This window comes from Electrona antarctica, assembly GCF_951216825.1.
Source record: "Electrona antarctica genome assembly, chromosome: 12".
Lineage (NCBI taxonomy): Eukaryota > Metazoa > Chordata > Actinopteri > Myctophiformes > Myctophidae > Electrona > Electrona antarctica.
In genome coordinates this window covers 41752990-41775117 of record NC_136793.1, presented here as the reverse complement: position 1 = coordinate 41775117, position 22128 = coordinate 41752990, and the positions used below count along the sequence as shown (strand labels likewise).

At 44.8% G+C, this 22128-nt stretch overlaps 1 protein-coding gene across 1 annotated transcript in view; it reads left to right on the top strand.

Moving 5' to 3' along the window:
* ncor2 (nuclear receptor corepressor 2) overlaps positions 1-22128 on the top strand; it is a 167517-nt gene that overhangs the window by 115212 nt on the left and 30177 nt on the right. The window contains exons 18-28 of the mRNA XM_079516981.1: positions 811-953; positions 1342-1480; positions 3146-3608; positions 7692-7812; positions 8357-8621; positions 11819-11866; positions 12459-12626; positions 12936-13060; positions 15727-15877; positions 16233-16340; positions 19242-19345. Coding sequence (XP_079373107.1) covers positions 811-953; positions 1342-1480; positions 3146-3608; positions 7692-7812; positions 8357-8621; positions 11819-11866; positions 12459-12626; positions 12936-13060; positions 15727-15877; positions 16233-16340; positions 19242-19345 — 1835 coding nt within the window. The remainder of the gene's footprint in view (positions 1-810; positions 954-1341; positions 1481-3145; positions 3609-7691; positions 7813-8356; positions 8622-11818; positions 11867-12458; positions 12627-12935; positions 13061-15726; positions 15878-16232; positions 16341-19241; positions 19346-22128) is intronic.

The window sequence follows — 22128 nt, the reverse complement described above, 5'->3', positions numbered from 1 at the left end:
GTGTGTGTGTGTGTGTGTGTGTGTGTGTGTGTGTGTGTATGTGTGTGTGTGTGTCCGCATTTGTGTCCGTGTGTGTGTGTCCGCATTTGTGTGTGTGTCCGCATTTGTGTGTGGTGCACTGGTGCAGCCCATATGACAGGTTGATGTATCACAGTCCAGGCTCAGCAGGGCCTCCAGACTCTTGTGTAAGTCTCCATCATGTGGCTGACTGGTTAGAAACTGGGTCACATCAAAGTCGGACAAAGGGGGTGACACACAGTGACCCCCTCAGAGAGGAGGTAGTGATGTCATTCGTTGGATTGACAGTCTCTCCCTGCTGCTGACTTCTTTCTGTCTTTTTCTTTCTTTGTCTCTCTCTGTCTCTGTTCTCTCCATCTTTTCCTCCCTCTGCCTCTAAGCCTGCCAGTCTGCTTAGGAAGCACATGGCAGTAAGCCATGCTGCCGCTGTGAGATGTGGAGCCACAATGCATGTGCGATTTGAAGGAAACCCGCAGACCTGCGGGACTCCACTTCTCAACAGCTGTTTAGGGACAGACGGCGGTTGCTCTTCATGGCCCTGTGACACAGATAATACGTGCTTCTCGGTGTATCACATTTCTATGCAAATATTTCCAGAAGAATGTGGAAGAGCCTGTGTTCCTACATAAGGCTTTTCTTGCAGTAAACCAGCGTAAAGTGATGGTCCAAAGGATTCGCTCGATGGTTGTGTGGACGTATAGGCAAAGGACAGATGTTGTTCATGTTGTCTGTGTGTGCCTGCCTGTGTCTCGCGTATTAATCCCTCTGCCTGGCCATCTGCTTTCTTTCCAGGCCTTCTTCAGTATGGTAGGAATTGGTCCTCCATTGCCAAGATGGTGGGCTCTAAAACTGTGTCCCAGTGCAAGAACTTTTACTTTAACTACAAGAAGAGGCAGAAACTGGATGAGATTCTGCAGCAGCATAAAATGAAATCGGTAAGCGCTTGTGGGCGATCCACCTCCTTTAACACAGATTTGTACTAATCCGCTTTTAGAATTTGTTATTCTTATTAGGGTACAGGCTTTAGTTCCGACACTATTATTGGTCATTAGACCGACAACCTAGCTCAAACCCTAACCTAACCATAACCGACTGTTGTTCCCGCATGTCGGACTAATGCTCCGTCGGTATTACCATCGGATCCCTTTTTATTAAAATACAACATTCCTGCGAGGCCTGTGAAATGCAGATGATTCCTAAAGCAATCTGGGACCTTTCCTATGCATGCTCTGGCTTTCTGCCTCTTGACAAATTAAAGTGAGCATTTGTTTTGAAGACGGTGTGCCTGAACGAGGCATTTAGTGTGTGTTGGTTTTGACCCAGGAGAAAGAGCGCAAGGCCCGTCGTAAGGGCAAAGCCCTGCAGAGCGAGGAGGCGAGCGCCCCATCGGCAGCCGAGGAGGAGGAGATGGAGGGCTCCGGGGTCAGTGGCAACGAGGAGGAGGCTCCTGAGGACGGAGACGGTAAGGCACCAAACATTATGCATTTCTACTATTTATCCCATTTTGACCTGAGATCAGATTCTAAAAATGTCTTCTACATCCTGACAGTTTTCTGAAAAAGCTATGTTTCTATGTCAGTCGTCCTTCGATTTTTCAAATATAGCAGACCTACAAGCTCGTAGCGCGCCACTCGGTGGCGCGCTATGAGCTTGTAGATCTGCTATTTTCCAATAGCTAAAGCATAACATAATGCTAACACCAAAAGGGGTTCCCGCCCAAAATGGGTTAACCCTACTGTGTCGCCTTAGCTTAACCACTTTAACTATTATTTTAAACTGTAGCTATTGAACAATAGCAGATATACAAGCTCTACTAGATTTCTAGCTGGAAAATCGTGAAAATGTTGTTCAAATCTTTGAATATATATTCTTTCCCAGCAAACATTTTTAACTCATATCTGTGCTTCTGGGGAGTCCCTGGAACAAAATATTTTGAGATGGGTGTCGGTGACCAAATATAGATAATTGTGGGGCTCTTGGACATGAAAAAGTTTGAGAACCACTGACATAGAAACATAGGTTTTTCATTCAAATGTTTAGGATTTAGAAGACTCTTTTTTTTTTATTGGCCTCAGTCTTAATGGGTTATTAAAGTTATCTCTACTCATTCATGTGATGTCAGTTTCCCCCATTTCCTAGCAGCAGCGCCCTATTTTGTGTAGTTACCGTGGTTTCAAAGCAACTGATTATAAATGGTCCCTTATTCAACATTTGAACTTGCTTAGAGTAAGTTATTAGTACTAGAGAACCGCAGATACAAAGAGATGTGATTTCACATTTACTGCAGAATAACAGCTGTGCCTCTCGCTGTAGAGAGGTCAACTGTGGAATATAATGGGTCAGAGGAAAGTGGATTTCTTTCAAGGCCCTGTTAGTATCTCCTACTTTCGTCTGACTTAGTAACTTAGTGGCTCTTTAAATGCCTCAGTGTTTGCCTTGTAGAATCATGTTCCATAATGGCCAAACCCTGAGAATCCCTGCTGTAGTTTGTCGATCTGATGTGCAGTACTGTCTCAATCACCACAATAGAGCGCCGAAGCCCTGGGGTCATTTTGTCCATCATCCGAATTGGTTTTGTGTTCTTCCTCCATGTACAATGAAACCTGATTAGGTGGAAAGTGACGCTGTGAAAAATCTTGTTTTGGTAGAAAGAGGCCCTGGAGATGAGATTGTAGTGAATGATGGCAAGATCGGCTGGAACGTGATTTACAGCAGGGGTTCTCAAAGTGAGGTCCGGTGGCCCCCACGGGTCCTTGAGGGGGTTCCAGGGAGAGCCCTGCAAATTGAGTTGATATACCATCACAATCTGTTTATCCATTTTAAATCTTTGTACATCGGCTATCTGAAGCATTGCGATGCGTTGTGAGCTTGTAGATCTGCTATTAAAAAAACAAAAATCTGGCCAATTCTTTTAAAGTTTGGAATATTTTTTAAACGATTCAATAAGACAAATGTTGTATTGGGGTCTCTGGCGCAAAATATTTTCTGATGGGGGTCTGCAGTCAAATACTGTAACTGTATGAAAAGGTTTGAGGAGCACTGATGTACAGTATGAGCCACTATGAGGACCTCTCATCTGATCCGCTGTCTTTTCTTGGTGCATCCCCTTGTCTTGGGAACCTGCCAGGTGGAGCCAACAACAGCTCAGACACAGAGAGCCTCCCGTCTCCTCGCTCCTCCGACGACAGCAAGGCTAAAGAGGAGGGCAGCACCGGAGGAGGAGGAGGAGGCCGGGCCAAGGCCGGCTCCAACAACGGCGGGGACAAGGAGGCCGCCGGCTCGGACTCCAGCCAGGGAGCGGAGGACAAGGACAAGCCCCCGGGAGGACAGGGAGATGCGGAGAAGGCCATCAAGCAGGAGGTGAAAACCGAGGCCGGTGAGGCCAGCAGGGAGTCGCAGCAGAAGCAAGAGCCCTGCAGCGACACCGCGGACAAGAAACCTCCCGCCATGGAGACGGAGGAGACCAAGAGCTCCACCAAGGTCTCCAAGAGAGACCACGGGGCCAAGACGGGGTCCCACGGGGACAGTGACTCTAGCGCCACCTGCAGTGCTGACGAGGTGGAGGAGGCGGACAGTACGGAAAAAAATAGGTGAGAGTCTGCGGGCGACCGCAGTGATGGACTTGTTATATTTTCCCGAGCTGCGACCATGCTAGCTAGTATGTGCCCATATGGTTAAGTTCAATCGCAATCGCTGATTATAGACTTTTCAATTACATTGTGTGTGTGTGTGTGTGTGTGTGTGTGTGTGTGTGTGTGTGTGTGTGTGTGTGTGTGTGTGTGTGTGTGTGTGTGTGTGTGTGTGTGTGTGTGTGTGTGTGTGTGTGTGTGTGTGTGTGTGTGTGTGTGTGTGTGTGTGTGTGTGTGTGTGTGTGTGAGACGAGGGCTTATGGGTTGAGGAATAGGGTTCTTCAGCAGCTGGCTGTCTTTCTGGTCTGTCTTGATGACCACATCAGCACGTATCAGTGAACAAAGCCACGGAGCGTTTTTGAGTGTTATTAGTTGCCTAGCTACAGTGTACAGTAGTGAAACCATATTTGGCAAGCCACTTATGTGTGTGTGTGCGTGCTGCAAGCCACTCCTCGCTCTATCAGCGAGAGACTGTACTGTACTGTTTGTGCCCTGCTGCTTTGTGTGTGCGAGTGTGCGCACGTTGATAATGTGTGTGTCTTGAATGCAGACACGAGGTGTGTGCTAAAAGAGCAGGGCTTCAGGCTGATTATTCCCCATGTGTTTGTTGGGTATTTGTTCAGTTCTTTCCATGACAGCAGACTGCATGTATTGGCAGCACAGAGGGAAATGTTGCTCTCTGTGCCAAAGCAAACAAAGGCTGTGTGTGTGTGTGTGTGTGTGTGTGTGTGTGTGTGTGTGTGTGTGTGTGTGTGTGTGTGTGTGTGTGTGTGTGTGTGTGTGTGTGTGTGTGTGTGTGTGTGTGTGTGTGTGTGTGTGTGTGTGTGTGTGTGTGTGTGTGTGTGTGTGTGTGTGTGTGTGTGTAATTGTTGTGCTGTGTCTGTCACAAAGTACAAAGGGATGTGATTTTCTTTTCTTTCTTTTCTTCCTGTTTTGTTATCGGCATTCCAGACTTTCTGGAAACACGAGTCCATCCTATTCATTTCTGAGGACGACTCTTGCTTTTCCTCCTTTATTTCCTGCTTTCCGTGCCATCCTGCTCATCTCCCTGAGTTGTGTGCATGTGTGTGCGTGCGCTTGTGTGCGTGTGAGATGTAGGATGGAAACAAAAAGAAATACACCTGAAAAGAAAATGTGCTCTTTGTGTTGGCCATGTTACATTGTCATGATATGACAATGTAATGCTTCAACGGTGTGCTGTGCTCCTTTTGCTTAGAGTGATTTGACAATATGCCATGATGGAATATATATACCTAGTATGAGTTATTCATGTGTATTATAATGCTTACTAAATAAGACAATATGAAAATAATGTGCGTTTAATAATGTGCACATTATTTTCATAGACACGTCCCAAATTAAAACGACTTAAAGTTTTAAGAAATCTGACAAAATGGCATTAAACCGCACATAAAACAATGCCTTGTTCTTGACACCAGTCATCATGGTATATCCCATAACAGTGTTCACTTCTGCAGCTTTACCCTGGAGACATTACTCTATCCATCTTTACCCTGGAGACATTACTCTATCCATCTTTACCCTGGAGACATTACTCTATCCATCTTTACCATGGAGACATTACTCTATCCATCTTTACCCTGGAGACATTACTCTATCCATCTTTACCCTGGAGACATTACTCTATCCATCTTTACCATGGAGACATTACTCTATCCATCTTTACCCTGGAGACATTACTCTATCCATCTTTACCATGGAGACATTACTCTATCCATCTTTACCATGGAGACATTACTCTATCCATCTTTACCCTGGAGACATTACTCTATCCATCTTTAGTACCCTGGAGACATTACTCTATCCATCTTTACCATGGAGACATTACTCTATCCATCTTTACCCTGGAGACATTACTCTATCCATCTTTACCCTGGAGACATTACTCTATCCATCTTTAGTACCCTGGAGACATTACTCTATCCATCTTTACCCTGGAGACATTACTCTATCCATCTTTACCCTGGAGACATTACTCTATCCATCTTTACCATGGAGACATTACTCTATCCATCTTTACCATGGAGACATTACTCTATCCATCTTTACCCTGGAGACATTACTCTATCCATCTTTACCCTGGAGACATTACTCTATCCATCTTTACCCTGGAGACATTACTCTATCCATCTTTACCCTAGAGACATTACTCTATCCATCTTTACCCTGGAGACATTACTCTATCCATCTTTATCCTAGAGACATTACTCTATCCATATTTACCCTGGAGACATTACTCTATCCATCTTTACCCTGGAGACATTACTCTATCCATCTTTACCCTGGAGACATTACTCTATCCATCTTTAGTACCCTGGAGACATTACTCTATCCATCTTTACCCTGGAGACATTACTCTATCCATCTTTACCCTGGAGACATTACTCTATCCATCTTTACCATGGAGACATTACTCTATCCATCTTTACCATGGAGACATTACTCTATCCATCTTTACCCTGGAGACATTACTCTATCCATCTTTACCCTGGAGACATTACTCTATCCATCTTTACCCTGGAGACATTACTCTATCCATCTTTAGTACCCTGGAGACATTACTCTATCCATCTTTACCCTGGAGACATTACTCTATCCATCTTTACCATGGAGACATTACTCTATCCATCTTTACCCTGGAGACATTACTCTATCCATCTTTACCCTGGAGACATTACTCTATCCATCTTTACCCTGGAGACATTACTCTATCCATCTTTACCCTGGAGACATTACTCTATCCATCTTTACCATGGAGACATTACTCTATCCATCTTTTTGCCTTCACGGAGAGTTCACCTTAACACATTGTCTGCGGCTGACATATATATACATTTTATTTCGCTTAATACAATCTTTGCCAAGAACGTGTGACCTCGTTTTTCTCCTCGCAACCTTCTTTTTCCAGAATGAGGAAACTCATCTTTGATTAATGTAATTTAATCCAGTAATTAAAAATAATATACTCTCTCTCACAGCCTACATACGGATCCGACGTGCACGCGGCCGCACGCTTATTTGTCCTTGTTCTGCTCAAAATGAGACAATCTAGGAGGTTTAGTACCTTATAAAACAAGCTAAGCTAATGCTAATGCTGCCACCAGGTGAGGATAAAACATGAAAACAAGCTAAGCTAATGCTAATGCTGCTGCCCAGGCGATGCTGCTCCTCCTACACTACAGCATCAACAACAACAGCTTGTGGGGGGCTATACTTCCTGGTTAGTCAGGGGGCCCTTCTTCTTCTTTGGTTTTATCACACATTTTTCTGGCACTGGCGCCACAATTTCCCCTAGAGGGAACATGGATTGTGTTAATATGGTTCTGAAATGGCACTGTTAAAAAACAACTTTCAGCCCTGAGCCGGTTGTTAGGCAACGCCTTGCTCACCCACGCACGCACAGAACGTGCTCTTGCTTGTGGATGCGTAGAGTCAACGCATCCCAAGGACGTAGTTTTTGAGACATTAGATGTAGATCTAATGTTGCGGTTTTCTCAAAAACTACGTCGCTGTCCGTTCTAATCAGGTCCGAGGTTTGGCTATAATTTCACGGCGTCGTGATTGAAATATTAACGTTTCTGGAGTAAGATAGCTAGCGTGAGCATTAGCATTTTCTTCTCCTCTCATTTGCAGAGATGGGAAAACGGAAGCGCTTGAGGAGTAATATCCCCAATTGTGGCCCACGCAATCTAACTACCACTTGTGGCCACATGCGTTACATTTTGTCGTTTCATTTAGATCCCACCTTAATGTACAGTTGGTAGCCTAATGCTTTTTGTCCGAGCCACGGAGTGATATACACCTGTAGAAAGGCATTCGACTTCATAGCCGTGGTATGGTTATTATCCCACACGCCTACTCTATCAACCATTCAGCATGATTTGACCAATGTCAATGTTTGAGAATGTCGAGTACAATCTAAAGAGTTGAGCCTAAACAAAAAGGTCAGAATAATTTAATGATTTAACTATTTGTGCCGATCTCTCTCTCTCTCTCTCTCTCTCTGTCTCTCTCTCTGTTCAGAATTACATCTCCCAGGCCCAGCCTGCTGAACTACAGTCACGACGGGGTCACCTCCTCACCAGTTCAGAAGCCACTGGACCTGAAGCAGCTCAAACAGAGAGCTGCTGCCATCCCACCTATTGTGAGTCATCACTCTCTCTCTGTGTGTGTGTGTGTGTGTGTGTGTGTGTGTGTGTGTGTGTGTGTGCGTGTGCGCGTGTGCGTGTGCGTCTCCTTGGAAATCAACTGTGAGTGACCCAGGTGGCATCTGTGACGCACACACGCACGCGCTCGCACACACGCACGCACAGACAAAGAGAGCACACGAGCCCCATCTCATCTGCTCTGCTCTCAGAGATAACAGTATGGTAGCTGAAATCGTTAAGTCATATTTGTATGAGATAAGCAAGGCCAGATGGAGAAGCACACTGACTTGTAGAGAAAAAGAAACAAGATGCAGCACTTTAAGGGGAGATTAAAGCACAAAGAAGAAGGAAAGGACGGGTCTAAGCTATTACTGTTATCAGATAGTAGTGTGGGCCGGCCAAATGGTTGGCAGGTAAGTGTATGCCTGAACGTTGTGTGTTCATTGTATATTCTCTTCGCAATGTATATGACCTTTCTCTCTCTCTCTCTCTCTCTCTCTGTATGTCTATCTGTCTCTCTCTCTCTCCCTGTGTGAATAGATGCCAGAGGCGTCTATGCAGGGCGGCCAGCGAGGTGGTGTTGGTAAAGCGATGCTGCCCCCCCACGCTCTGGCTCTTTACCAGCAGCAGATCACCATGGCTCACGGAGAGTCCTCTCAGGAAGCCAAACAGCAGCAGCAGTCACTCCCTGGCCAGCCCATCAAGCAACAGCCTTACCCAGCACAGACAGACCGGGACAGGGAGGCCCTTCTCAGCAGCAGCCCCCGGATCCGCCCGCGCAGCCCTTCCTCTGGGGACAAGGATGGTACGCACTCTGAGAGACAGATAGAGAGGCAGAGAAGTGACCGCCCTGACCTCAATCCGTGACAGTTTTAGCCAGCCCTTGCAGTTTTCCCATTTAGGACCTCTAAAAGATGCTTGCCAAACTGACTGTGAGATTAGACTAATTGGCCAGCGACAGTGTTTGGCTGGTGGTTGGCTGGTACTAATTTCCCATCCTGACTCCTGTCCCTCTGCTCTCTTAACTCCAAACCCCCACCCACCCCTCAACTCCACTCCTGACTTTAGTCTCTTCCCTGCCATGACCCTGTCTCCCTGCCATGTCTCTGTAGAGGCCATAGTTGTGCATAATGTATTTGTGCAAAAAAAAGTTGTATTACATCCCTTTTGCAAGGCTGCATTGTGCAAACAGGACCTTCTGTCCTGCGACGTTGTTAACCAACATTTGCATTGAAAACGTAATACAGGTTACACCCCATGGGTAATCCATGCCAGTGACAGCCTTGCACGGGATGCAGTATTAGCAGAGTTTGATCCAGTTTTACTTAGTTGGGTCCTTGCCACTTGCTTTAACCTTGAGCCTGTGTACTCTAGTGTAGAGGGGATTAAAGCATTTTCTGGGACACTCTTAACAGAGGGAACTGATGAATGATCCGGTATTGCTATTGACCCAGAAGGGAATATAGTCCAGGGCAGTCCACTTTCAGCAGGCTCCTCAAGCTGTGAATAAACAGACCGTGCATCATACAGTAGGAGTTGTGGCCACAGTCCCAGCTGGACAATCATTTATGACCAGCTTTTTACAGTGACTACAGGCACTTGCCATTTGTTACCAGATCAATAGTCTTTTAGTCCTTGGCTACAGGTATAAGGATATTTTTTTCTAAATATCAGTTTTAAAGAAGGAAAATCCTGTCCACACGACCTTATTATTATTTGTTTAAAGCTCCGTACATAAGTAGACACAGATTAATTTAACACGGAAGCACATTCCATATCGGCAACAGTTCAGAAACCCGCTTCTGTGATATACAGTTGGAGGCCATCGATATTGTCCTTTTCTTTTTGCTGAGGTTTGCGTGATCTGCGCAAAAGGACAGTTAACCCATTTTGGGCGGGAACCCCTTTTGGTGTTTTAAACATTATAATTTAGCTATTGAAAAATAGCAGATCTACAAGCTCATAGCGCGCTACGAGCTTTGTAGGTCTGCTATTTTTGAAAAATCGTGAAAATATTTATTTCAGAAAACTGGAGGATTTAGAAGGATTTTTTAAAATTTTGAGGTCAGGCCTAAATGGGTCAAATGATAAGGGACAATATCGGTGGCACCCAACTGTATAATTCGGCAGAAGCTGCCAATTTAAAGGGTTAAGCCATTTGTATTATTTTACCACTCTTAAGACATTTGTGATTAGATTTGATAAATAGCTTAACAATTTAGCATTTTAGTTTTTTCATTGCATATGAAAGCCAGAGAGAATAATTAGATATTGCTTAATTAGATTGACTCGATCGCCAGTTTAGAAAATAAAGCTAATATTCTTTTTAATAAGAATAATATTTGTTTTCCTTGGCATGACATGAAACATGATGAAAATGAGTAATGGTTCCTTTCAAAAAGAATCGATAATGTATCGAACATGGATATTACCACATTGTCTACAAGTAAGTTAGCATGTTGCTATTTGTTGTTTGCTAATGGGTCCGGAGGTATTAAGATATTTTTGTATGTATTTATTTCATATTTACATGTAAAGTTAAGCTCTGACAATTATGTCAACGATAGTCTAGTATTTCCGGACTCTTACTTTGCCATTAGTCTCTCGAGCCAGACAGTTTTCTGAAAAAGCTATGTTTCTATGTCAGTCGTTCTTCGATTTTTCAAAAATAGCAGACCTACAAACTCATAGTGCGCCACTCGGTGGCGCGCTATGAGTTTGTAGATCTGCTATTTTTCAATAGCTAAAGCATAGCATAATGCTAACACCAAAAGGTATGCCTTCCGTCATACAGTCTGGAGCACCAAAATGATCCGGGCGTAAAGTGGATGTCCCGCGGCTCCGCCTCCTCCCGCGGCTCCGCCTCCTCCACACATCCGTTTAATCTTTGCAGTCGCGTAAATGCAAAAATCTAATTAGTCGAGCCATATACTGTATAGCTTGCTGCAAAACAGACAATTAATTTTGGTAATTAAAAATATATATATTTTAAAGATATTTTAAAATATATTGTTTCTCGTCTTTTGGGAGGTGTAGTTCCAGACTCTATATAGCATTCGGAGATTGTCGAAAACTGTCGAAAAAAATACTTTACTTTTCTACTCTGCTGCAAACACGGTCTGTCTGGGAAGGCTCCGCCTTTACATTTTTGATACAACATTTGGAAATGTGTGACAGTTTAGCCTGGCCCCCCCATTCTGGATGGCAATGCTATGGAACCGAGTCCCGGAACCACCCGTACTAACTACATGAAGGGGAAGATCACAGATGTGGCTAATCCAAAACTGTCGTAACCGTGGACTCTGTGGACTACGTAATATTGGTTGTAGCGGACGCTTTTGCTTGCCGGAAAAGTAGTACACAGTTGATGCAAACAATGCTAAGTTGTAAACCTAGGTGCCATACATAACATAAACACCCCGGTATATATCCTTTTTTTTTTTTTTAAAGAGAGAGGATCCGGGCACTCAAAGTTAAAAAGAGGAAAGCCTTTATTTAATTAAAAGGCAATGTTTCGACCATAACTGGTCTTCACCAGGGCAAGAAAGGATGTATCCTTATTGTTGTTTCCAGGCATATGCTCGTTACAAAAAGCAACATTGGGCGTGTGTGAATTGAGTCGTGACGTCATCACTTTTCCAAAAGCTTTATTTTCCGTGGCTACATGGCTGGCTCCACAGAAATGGATAAGGAAATGGATTAAAGATAGAATTCGTTAAAAAATAAGAAAAACGCTCTTTGCGCATGGATACTAACGTGGACAGGGCCTTAGGTGGAAACAAACCGTTCATTTGATGCATCCTTCCTTATCCACAGTGGCTTCCAAAATGTTGTGTACAGTACCAGCCACAGCCAAAATCTACCAGCCTTCGGATGGTGGGTGGCCCTAAGTTCACACTGTGCGTTAGAGATATAGCGGAGCATGTGGGTGAGTGTGTGTGTGAGAGAGAGAGAAATCCTGTGAATTATGTGACAAGCTGTGGTGTGTCTGTGTCCCTGCAGAGCTGGAAGGCAACGAGAAGTGGTTACAAACTCTACTTCATGGAATACGTAGGTTCACCCCCCCTCGTCTCCCCCCTTCCTTCTCTTCCTACCTGCTCCCTCCCACACCTATCCCCCCACCCACATCCCCTTTCACCACACTGCAGCTCAAACACATCCTGAGCTGGGGTTTTGTTTTTACGGCGTGTATACTGATTCACTAAACAGAGGGCTGGTGTGCGTGTGTTTTCTTAACATCGTTGGTGATGTGATGCGGGCTGTGGTGTAGTGTGGCTGACGGTGGTGCAGATGCTGCCTGGCTGCGCACCTTGCCCATGATGATGATGATGATGATGGTGATGATGATGATGACAGTTGCTAGCAGTAGCTAAGGGGTTGCCTTCTGCTTCAGTTGCATGCCTAGCTGAGAGCTGTCGCTTCGTCTCTGACTGTGTGTGTGTGTGTGCGTGTGTGTGTGTGTGTGTGTGTGTGTGTGTGTGTGTGTGTGTCTCTCTGTGTGTGTACATGTGTACGTGTGTGTGTGTGTGTGTGTGTGCGTGTGTGCGTGTGTGCGTGTGTGTGTGCGCGCGTGTGTGTGCGCGCGTGTGTGTGTGTGTGTGTGTGTGTGTGTGTGCGCGCACATGTGCTTGCATTGTACCAGACAAGTCCCGGGCCTTCTCCCCCCATGGCGAAGGCAAGAAGCAGGCGTTGGGCCCAGACGACCCGAGGGCGTCTAACCTGAGTCGACCGGTACTCTCCCCCTATCCGATGTCTCCCCGAGACGTGGCCAAGATCAGCCACGACCAGCACCTTCTGCACTACAACTCCTGTGAGTTCCACCTAGCCTCCACGGATCCTCTCTGTGCTGGAGTTACACTCCTTCCACATCACACGTTTCAAAGTGAAATTGAAACTTGACAGGTTAAATAAGTCAAATTGAAAGGGATGAAATAAAAACATGAGCGTACTGGAACACTATAACATTGAAGCTGATATGTGATCGTTGTGGGGTTCTCTTTCCTGACCTGAAAATTACGCTGACATTTATTTTGTGATTTATTACTAAAGAGAGATACATCTGAATATCTGAATGTATGTATACAACATGTACCTGGTCTAAACTCTGCTATACGTTTAGCAGCGTTCCAGCAGGCGCCTGGGATGCAGCAGGACGGTGGCAGGTTGGCAGCGGTAAGACCCAGCCACATACCAGACCCACCGCCTCTTATCTCCTCCACCAAGCCAGGGGGCTCCATTACACAGGTACCCCCCCCCCCCCCCCCCCCAACATCTAAACCAGTGGTTCTCAAGGTGGGGACCCCCAGGGGTATAGGTAGGGTGTCCTCAGCAATATGAGGAACAGTCCTCCACTTTTTAACCCTAGTTTATTATCGTTAGTTAGGCTATTCAAAAGTATCCCATATACAAGCTCACAACGCAAATGTATAGTTTGCGGCTTAATACACATGAATTTGGGGGTCCTTGATGTATTCAGAAAAAATGCGTACAAAGTGTACAAAGACCTGCAAAACCGTCTACACTTGCAATACGAACACTTTATTTAGGCAACGTTTGGGTCAAAGACCTTCTTCAGGCATCTGGGGTCCTTGATGTAAAACTGTTTGAGAACCACTGATCTAAACAATGTTCCTACATGGGTATATATACAGTACCGCTACAAGTACTACGTGTTCCTACATGGGTATATATACAGTACCGCTACAAGTACTACGTGGAAGAGCTGGTTCACAATCTCTGTACTGGTAAAAGTGCATTGTACAATCTGCACCCCAGGGTTGCTGTGCTTATGTAAAACCTGGCAACGTGATAAGAAATGTGTTTTCCAGGCCTGCATAGATTCTGAAAGTTCATATGGCAAAAATATTTGGAAATGTACTGGAAATGTAATCTGCAACCATTCAAGTGAGCTTTGTCTTCTGATTGATCCAGTTGCCTTTTTGATGGAATAATTGCATTATTAATCAAATTTGATTACATAAGTCAGGAATGATACATGCGGCTTGCCAAAACAAAATTGGACACATTACAAGTTAACTTATCAAACGGAATGTAATCGTTTTTTCACAGTGGTCCCAGTGTGTGCTAGAGTAAGTTATGCAACAGCCATTCAAAGATGGATCGATGGATAGTTGTTTTTTGTCATTGACCTCAGAAAGGAAACACTTTTCCAAAGCTGGTGCAAAAAACTCCCAAAAAAAAACAATGAACAAAAGACATGATGCAGTTAATGATTTCGGTAACAAAAACAAATTGACATCACAGGAAAACATGAATCTAAGCAGGGCTCAAGAGGGGTGGAGGAGGGTTACGGAGGGTGTGTTTGGCGGATGGGACAAAGCCAGCCCGCCTGCACTCGGGTGTCTTGTATCGGGAGCCAGAGGGGTCCAGAGTAAAGAGACACTACTACAGTCGCTGTTCTCACAAATTAAGACCAAGGATTTTTACTGTGTATGAAGAAATATAGGATATCATGCAATCTGATACTGAACGTGTACAAACCTCCAGATGACGGCCACATTTCCTGTTGGCCACAATAGACTCTTTTCACGGACGTGTCATAACAGGATGAACAGCCGCAGCTAATAAAACTAATACAAAGGTATGTTTGATTTTGCTATACCATTTAGCAAGCATTTGACAATATTATTGACTTGTCAATGCTTGCTCTTCAGCACACCTAAATCAAACGGAATCATTATCATGACTTTATTGGCTGCAGCTGTCTTTACCCTGCTATGACACATCTATGAAAATGGTCCAATGGGAGTTCCTGTGTTTATCAAAGAGAATACTTTAGACCTAGAGTCTATGGCTCTGGTTCTCAATGTGGGGACCCCAGGGCTCCGTGAGGCGGTTCCAGCAGGTCCCCAGCTAAATGATTGATAGTTAACTCTGATAGTGTACAAATGGAACAAAATGGACCCGTAATGAACACTGTGTATATTGGGGTCCCACAGATAAAAATTTTATCAGATGTGGTGCATAGTCTAATGCATATCATATCATACCAGGGGTTCTTGAAATGTACCTATTTTATTTTTATTTTTTTATAATATTTATTTTATTTGGAAAAAGCAGTACAATAACAGCATTTCTATGCATACATAGGACACAAGTGCAGTTCCCAAGGATTTTTTTTCACCCCTCTTCCCTCCCTCCCCCCTCCAAGTGACTCCATCTCCAGTGTCTCTGTAACATCCTTGCTTTCTTCAGGACTACATATGTGACTAAATTTGACTGAGGGACTGCCATTGGATTTTTTTGAATTTTCGTTTTATCATGTCATATGAAAGCAGGGAACCATAGCTTCAAATTGACATATTGGTTGTTCAGTTTGACCCACCAGTTTTGGAGATATGGCTTATAGAGTAATGTCTTGCAGAAAACAGCGAGTTGAGAAAACAGGCTTGAAAGGTTCACTTCTGTGGTCTCTAACATTACACCTAGCTACATGTTTAAGCATTTATTTCATATTTACATGTCGATTTCAGCTCTGACACTTATTTCAGACATGCTCTAGTATGTGGAGAGTCTGCCTGTGCTATAAACTCATTTAAAAAAAAAAAAAAAAAAAAAAAGTTTTTCTCCTCTGGTGAAAAGCTGTAATTTGCGCGATGGCAGTCTCTCAGTCAAATCTGGTCACATATGGCATCAAGTCAACACTTAACAGGGGCAAAGGGCAATATCGCTTCAGAGTGTACATTTCAGAAGGATAAAAAGAGGAAAGAGTGGGCAGACAAAAGACAAAGACAAAAAAACAACAACCAAAAAAAACGAAAGTATTTACAACAGAAATGTACCTATTTTAATATAGGATTGTTGAAACGTTTCACCTACAATGGACGTCCAAAATAGAGAGGCCGGGTTAAAAAGGTCCAACAGCACTGCCCTCTTGTTTCCCCATGCAGGGCACCCCAGTGCAGATGCATAGCCCCGCTCATGGCCTGGACCATGGGAAGATGCCCCAAGCACAGATGGGTTTGACGTGGATGGATCAGAGGAAAGTGGGTGAGTCCAAGTGTCTGGATTGGCTGAAGCACTCCCAGCCTTGGTTTGCTGGTGAGTGGCCCTCTACTTCTAGCATTGCCTTCACTCGGCTGCAGACTTCATCTAATATCAAAATTTGTTTTGTTACCCACTGAAACCTCCATGTTGCAATAGGAAGCAAATAAATTTTTATGCTGTGGAAAATACTTAAAAGCTGCACATTTCTTTCTTTCTTTTTTTTTTCTTTTTTTCTTTTTTTTTGTCTGACCAAAGCATTCTGAGCATTAATAAATCTGTCCCTGGATCTGCCACTCATATGTTTCTCTCACTCTCTTCCTTCCTTCCTTCTTTCCTTCCTTCCTTCCTTGCTCCCTTCCTTCCTTGCTCCCTTCCTTGCTTCCCTACACTGTGTTTCACTGTCCACTAGGTCCGTTCCCTGTGGTCAAGCAGGAACAGTTGTCTCCGCGCTGCTCGTCCTCCCAGGCAGAGAACTTGTCCACCCAGGGGTCGCCCCACGACAGCGTCGCAGGACGAGGTGCGTCCCACAAACACACCTTTATCCACTTAAGCCCTCCATACTTAACGCATTAAGACCTGAGGCCGATTCTACAAAATAATGTCTTCTAGTTGTCTTCGGTTTTCTGAAACAATCTCCTAAAGCGAGTTTAAGTCTAATTTATAATTAACCTATGTTGCTGTATATCAGTGGTGCTTAAAGTTTTTCATGTGAAGGACACCCACAATTATGTATTTGGCCACTGACCCCCATCTCAAAATATTAACCCTAGAAGTAAGGTTTGAGTTAAAAATGTTCGCCTTAAAAAGATATATATTCAAAGACAGAACACAGAACCTGTGACAATGTGCAACCTGGCATCCCTAGTTTGAAGGCAGAAATGTTCAATAATCTTCAAAAACTTTCAAAAATGGCTAAAATAACAGATCTAGAAACTCATAATTATGCATCGTAATGCATTGTGAGCTTGTAGATTGACTATTTTTGGTACTTTTGTATAACACTGTCATATCACACTGTCATACGTAGGAGTGCGTCCTCGGCCTACCTTGGTCCAGAACCTCGGGACCAAGGAGGTACCGAACCGAACATGCTTGAGTACCGGGTACCCATTAAAATAATTCAATTTCGGTTCTCCCTATCGGTTCATACAGACGCACGCAGTCACACGCTATTTATTTATTTTCTTCCCTTTTTTACATGCGCAGGGAACACAGCTGATCTATAAACCTACACTGCGTTGCATCAGCGATGCGTTGTGGGCTTACATATTGGCTGAGGCGGAGCTATAGCTGCATTTAGTTGTCGAGGAGTCTCACGGACGGTGAGAGACTCTGAGAGAGAGGAGAGAGAAAGTGTGTCAAGTGGCACAGTGACACAGGCTTGCGCTTGCATGCACAACACAGACACACACGCACACACACACACACACACACACACACACACACACACACACACACACACACACACACACACACACACACACACACACACACACACACACACACACACACACACACACAGTGGTAGTATAGATTACCTCTAACTCCTTTAATGTAGCAAGCAGCTTCTACAACTACAACACGCTGTGATCATGTGTGGCCTAATTCCTCCACAAACACACCGCTGAATTACTTATGTGCATACAGAGTTGACGTCTTCCCCTATTTCCAGCTGGGGCTCGTTATTGCTTGCTCGTTAAGCAAGCCTCATCCAAAAGTTTAACAAAGTACACTGAGCAACAGAAAGCAGTGTAACGTTTTAAGTCCCTATACAGTAGGCATACCATATTCTGAATTACCAAAAAGAGGACATGCGCATGTGCACGTGCACATGCGCGTGCACGTCGTGCATGTGCATGTGTCGTGCGTGGGCGGTTCTGTTTGAATTAAATTCAGATGTCAAAATAATCTATAGCCTAACAATAAATTGATCAAATATGCTCTATATTAGTTATGTATTTATTTAAAGCAGTGGCTCTCAAAGGTGTGATCCAGGGACCCTCATGGTTCCTTGAGGGGGTTCCAAATGGACCCATTATAGGTCTGTAACTCTGAGAGTGTAACACATGGACCTAAATGGACCCTTACAGGTCTGTAACTCTGAGAGTGTACAAATGGAACCAAATGGACCCTACAGGTCTGTAACTCTGAGAGTGTACAAATGGAACCAAATGGACTCTTGGTTTTACTCTCAGAGTTATGGGGGTCCTTGAAATTAAAAAGTTTGAGAACCTGTATGCAATGGCTTATCTCTTGTAAAAAGAGAGACCAGCCTATTCTCCAAACCATCATATCTTATGCTTTGCTAGGTTGTACAACATAATATTGGGTCAATATAATTTGCAGGACTCACCGCGCGCACAGCTGCCTTGTCTGTGTTGACATGACATGGGCTTGCAGGACAGAACTTTTATTTGTGACAGACACATAGTTCCTTTGCAGACAATACAATCTGCTTCTCATTGGTCAGTCACAAAGCTAAGAAAACAGTAGCCTACTTTTTCTGCATGTCAATGATGAGATAGTTCTCTGCTGTCTGTCTATCTGCAGACAGCGGAGCAGCCAGCGAGCCTTTCTCTGATCTGCGGTCGGGACCAGTGGTAGTGCTGTCAGCGTGCAGCGCATGCAGAGTTATGAATAATACACATTCCGGGGTTCGGGCTGAAAGTCCACCTCTCACAGTGTTTTTCCACTACGAACCATTGAACGTGCATTGTAATACACATTGGTCTGAATGGTCTGTGAGCGTAGCGATACACTACAGGCGATACGTGTAAAACCCCGGACATTTGAAGGAATTTATAAAACCACCCCGGACTGCCCGGACAGCCCCCCAAAAGAGGACTTGTCCGGGCAAAAGAGGACATATGGTAAGCCTACTATACAGAGTTTAAAACAAATCAAAACAACTGAAGCAGTGATTTGATATGATGCAATATTTTTGCCTTGTATATCATTGAAAGGGAATAGACTAGAGTGACATGGTAAAGGCAGACAGTCATGTACTGCTATGGGTCTAAATGGGAAATCCTTCATTTACTAGTTTATATAATAAGAAAATGAATTTGCATTCAGATAAGATTTTGTTTGTTAAAAAAAGATTGGCATTGTTTTAATAACTGATCTTAATATTGACCCATAGCAATCTTAAAAAATCTTATATAGGCTGTAGTATTTTATTTGACCTCGGTCGATAAGAAGAACGAGAATCGGTACCGGACTCACGACTAACGATACCCATCCCTAGTCATACGGCAAAGTATAAAATAGGACATTCATGTATTATGAATACAAAAATAACTAAATATGGAGATGTAAAGTGTCTGCCCGACAGCGACAATATACTGCAATATGATTTGGATAAAAGCATAATGGATATATATCCCTTGCTTATTGTCTTCTCTTGGTTTAATCGCAGGGTCCATACCAGCCGTACAGGGTGGTAGTATCACCAAGGGGATCCCAGGGACCAGGGTGCACCAGGAACCTCCCATGTCCTACCGAGGGGGGTCCATCACTCAGGTAACTTTAGTTCACAAACAGACTGTGTGTGTTTCTCCCCCCCCCCCCCCCCCCCCCCAGGTCCTCATCATTTCTCATTTCATTTTAACATATTTGTTATTATAGGAATGTCACAGGATAAGGTTAACAGTCAGTGATAGAAAGAAACCCTTCTAGTTTTGTGGAAACAAACAAACAAACAAATTCACAAGACAAACACAAACCCTCTCACCCAACCCCCTTCCTCCAAAAGAGTGCAATTGAAAGTAAATAAGAAGGTACAATGAAGAAGGCAAAAAGTTAAAATAAATAAATCATAATAATATATATATGTTTAAATTGGCAGCATTATGTGCTACGCTTGTTGCTCCAATCTAACCACATATCCAACAGAGGCTGCCATATTTTCAGGAAGACATGTGTAGCACATTTCCCAAGTCTCTAAGCCACTGCTGAAACAGAGGACTGAAGTCCTGCTCATTTCTAACGGGAGATGACCCTTTTCAACCTTCGTTAGGGGGCCACTGTCCACACCTGAGATTAGGACTGTACCCTCGGGTTTTAGAAGCCTTACAGGGAGGGCCTTGACCCCTCGGATGAATTAGGGGTGACAGCAGCCGAGTGCTGAGTGGTCACATGGTTAGCGCCGTAGAGAGCCAGCAAGGCATGGCCAAGTGCCTCGCTGGCTCACAGGATCTCTCTGCCCGTCGTGACATAACCACCACAGCCCTGGTCGCCGTAGCAACAGAGGGTACACACTGTACCACGTCTGTTCCCTCCTTTATTTATCTGTTTACTCTGGACGCTGCCTTAAGCCCCGGTCACTGATATGCCTTCTGTAACACCACAGCCGACTGGCCTGCATGGGGGTGGGGGGGGCTGGGGGGGGGGGGGGGGGGGTATTATCTGCTCAGATAAATAAGAAGGAAAAGGTGAAAGAGGTCATGTGGGATCAGAGCTGTAGTGGAGGTTGGAGTGTTTGCCTTGCTGACTGCACGGTAGATTAATTGTCATGCTCTGCGTGCGTGCGTGCGTGCGTGCGTGCGTGCGTGCGTGCGTGCGTGCGTGCGTGCGCGCACATGTGCATTTGTACACACTCGGATATGGTGGTGGTGGTGTTGCGTCATGTGTGCAGCCAGGTTACAATTCCTGGAGGGTAAAAAGAGGGCTGCCTTGGTCAGGGCTACTTGATCTTGTAATGAGAGCCACGTCCACAGACACCCACCTCCCCCAGCCTCTGCTATAGCCTGGCCCCTGACCTTCACAGTGCCCCTAACTCTGGAACCAGATCTGTAATCAACAGACGGGGAAATGTGATCTTGGGCACCGCATGCCTGCCTGCCTGCCTGGCCCACTCCCTCCTCGACCAGCTCTACCCAACACTGCCCCTCCTGCTCCTCCTCCTCTGCTCTCTCTCTCTGCCTGGCCCACTCCCTCCTCGACCAGCTCTACCCAACACTGCCCCTCCTGCTCCTCCTCCTCTGCTCTCTCTCTCTGCCTGGCCCACTCCCTCCTCGACCAGCTCTACCCAACACTGCCCCTCCTGCTCCTCCTCCTCTGCTCTCTCTCTCTGCCTGGCCCACTCCCTCCTCGACCAGCTCTACCCAACACTGCTCCTCCTCCTCTGCTCTCTCTCTCTCTCTTTTGTTATCTTTCACTTTGTCTCTCATGAAGCCACCAAGGACATGTCCAGCCTGCACTCTCTCCGCTGTGATCACAGCACTAAATCGTGGGATACAAAAAATAAATAAATCTTATGATATTTAGTCGACTAAAACTAGACACTTTTCAGATTACTAAAATATAACACTGGACCACAGCCACCCCGACAGGCTTTCATGAACCGCCACCGACCGCCACTGACTCACGCAGTGTGCACAAGGCGTTGTGACTCAGAAGTCTCTGACAAAACCCACTGCCCAATGTCACCCTGCTGTCAGCGGACTGCCGCAAGCACTCTGCTTATGATTCAGAGTGGTGTTTATGTGCTTTCAGGACACCTTTATTTGTGAGGGTGTTAAAAGCAGCAGCAGAGGCCTGAGTGTTGTTTGTTATTGTTTTTCTACCTCTCCTCCAAAAATCTACAGCAGTGGTTTGTGGTCTTTTTATTTGTGGTTTGGGTCAAAAGAATGAATAAATAACTGTGACCCCAACATAACAGGCAGTGAAGCCATGTCACTGTGTGTGAGTCAGAATAAGTGTTTCATTGTTGAAGATGACAAAAATTAAGCTGGTCAAAGATGACTGTGAAAAAGATAGATGGCTGCATGAATATCTAAATATTTCCCAACATACTGTCTGGCTGCCAATAGCAAAGTTAACATTTCCTGTCACACCCGTCTTCTGACGGGTTCAAAAGGTTATCTCTTACCTGCCAAGCCCGTCTTGCGACGGGTTATGACCCCCGTTTATGGCAGGCCTCTTACGGCACCCGTCTATGACCTGAGCGGCATCCATCTTGAAACGAACGAGAGAAAACAAAAACAGTCGAATCTCCATAGGGTCCCATAATGGTCGCGATCTTCAGCGGAGTATATCTCCGAACTAATCCTCTGATTTGGTGAGATCAGAAGTATGCTCTTAGGATGGCACTAAAAGGCTGGCACATCACTCCGGTTAGCATATTATCGTCTCGCATGCTAGTTGGCGACCCGATTGAGCGACGGACAGGATGCGCTCTTATTGCGGTTTCAAAATGGCAGACGAAGGACCCGTGAAATTACGTCATTTTGTAGTTTTTGCCTGGCAATCTACGTTAAGGTTCCCGAAAACATTCCGGCAGGAAATGTAGTGTTTTATATTAT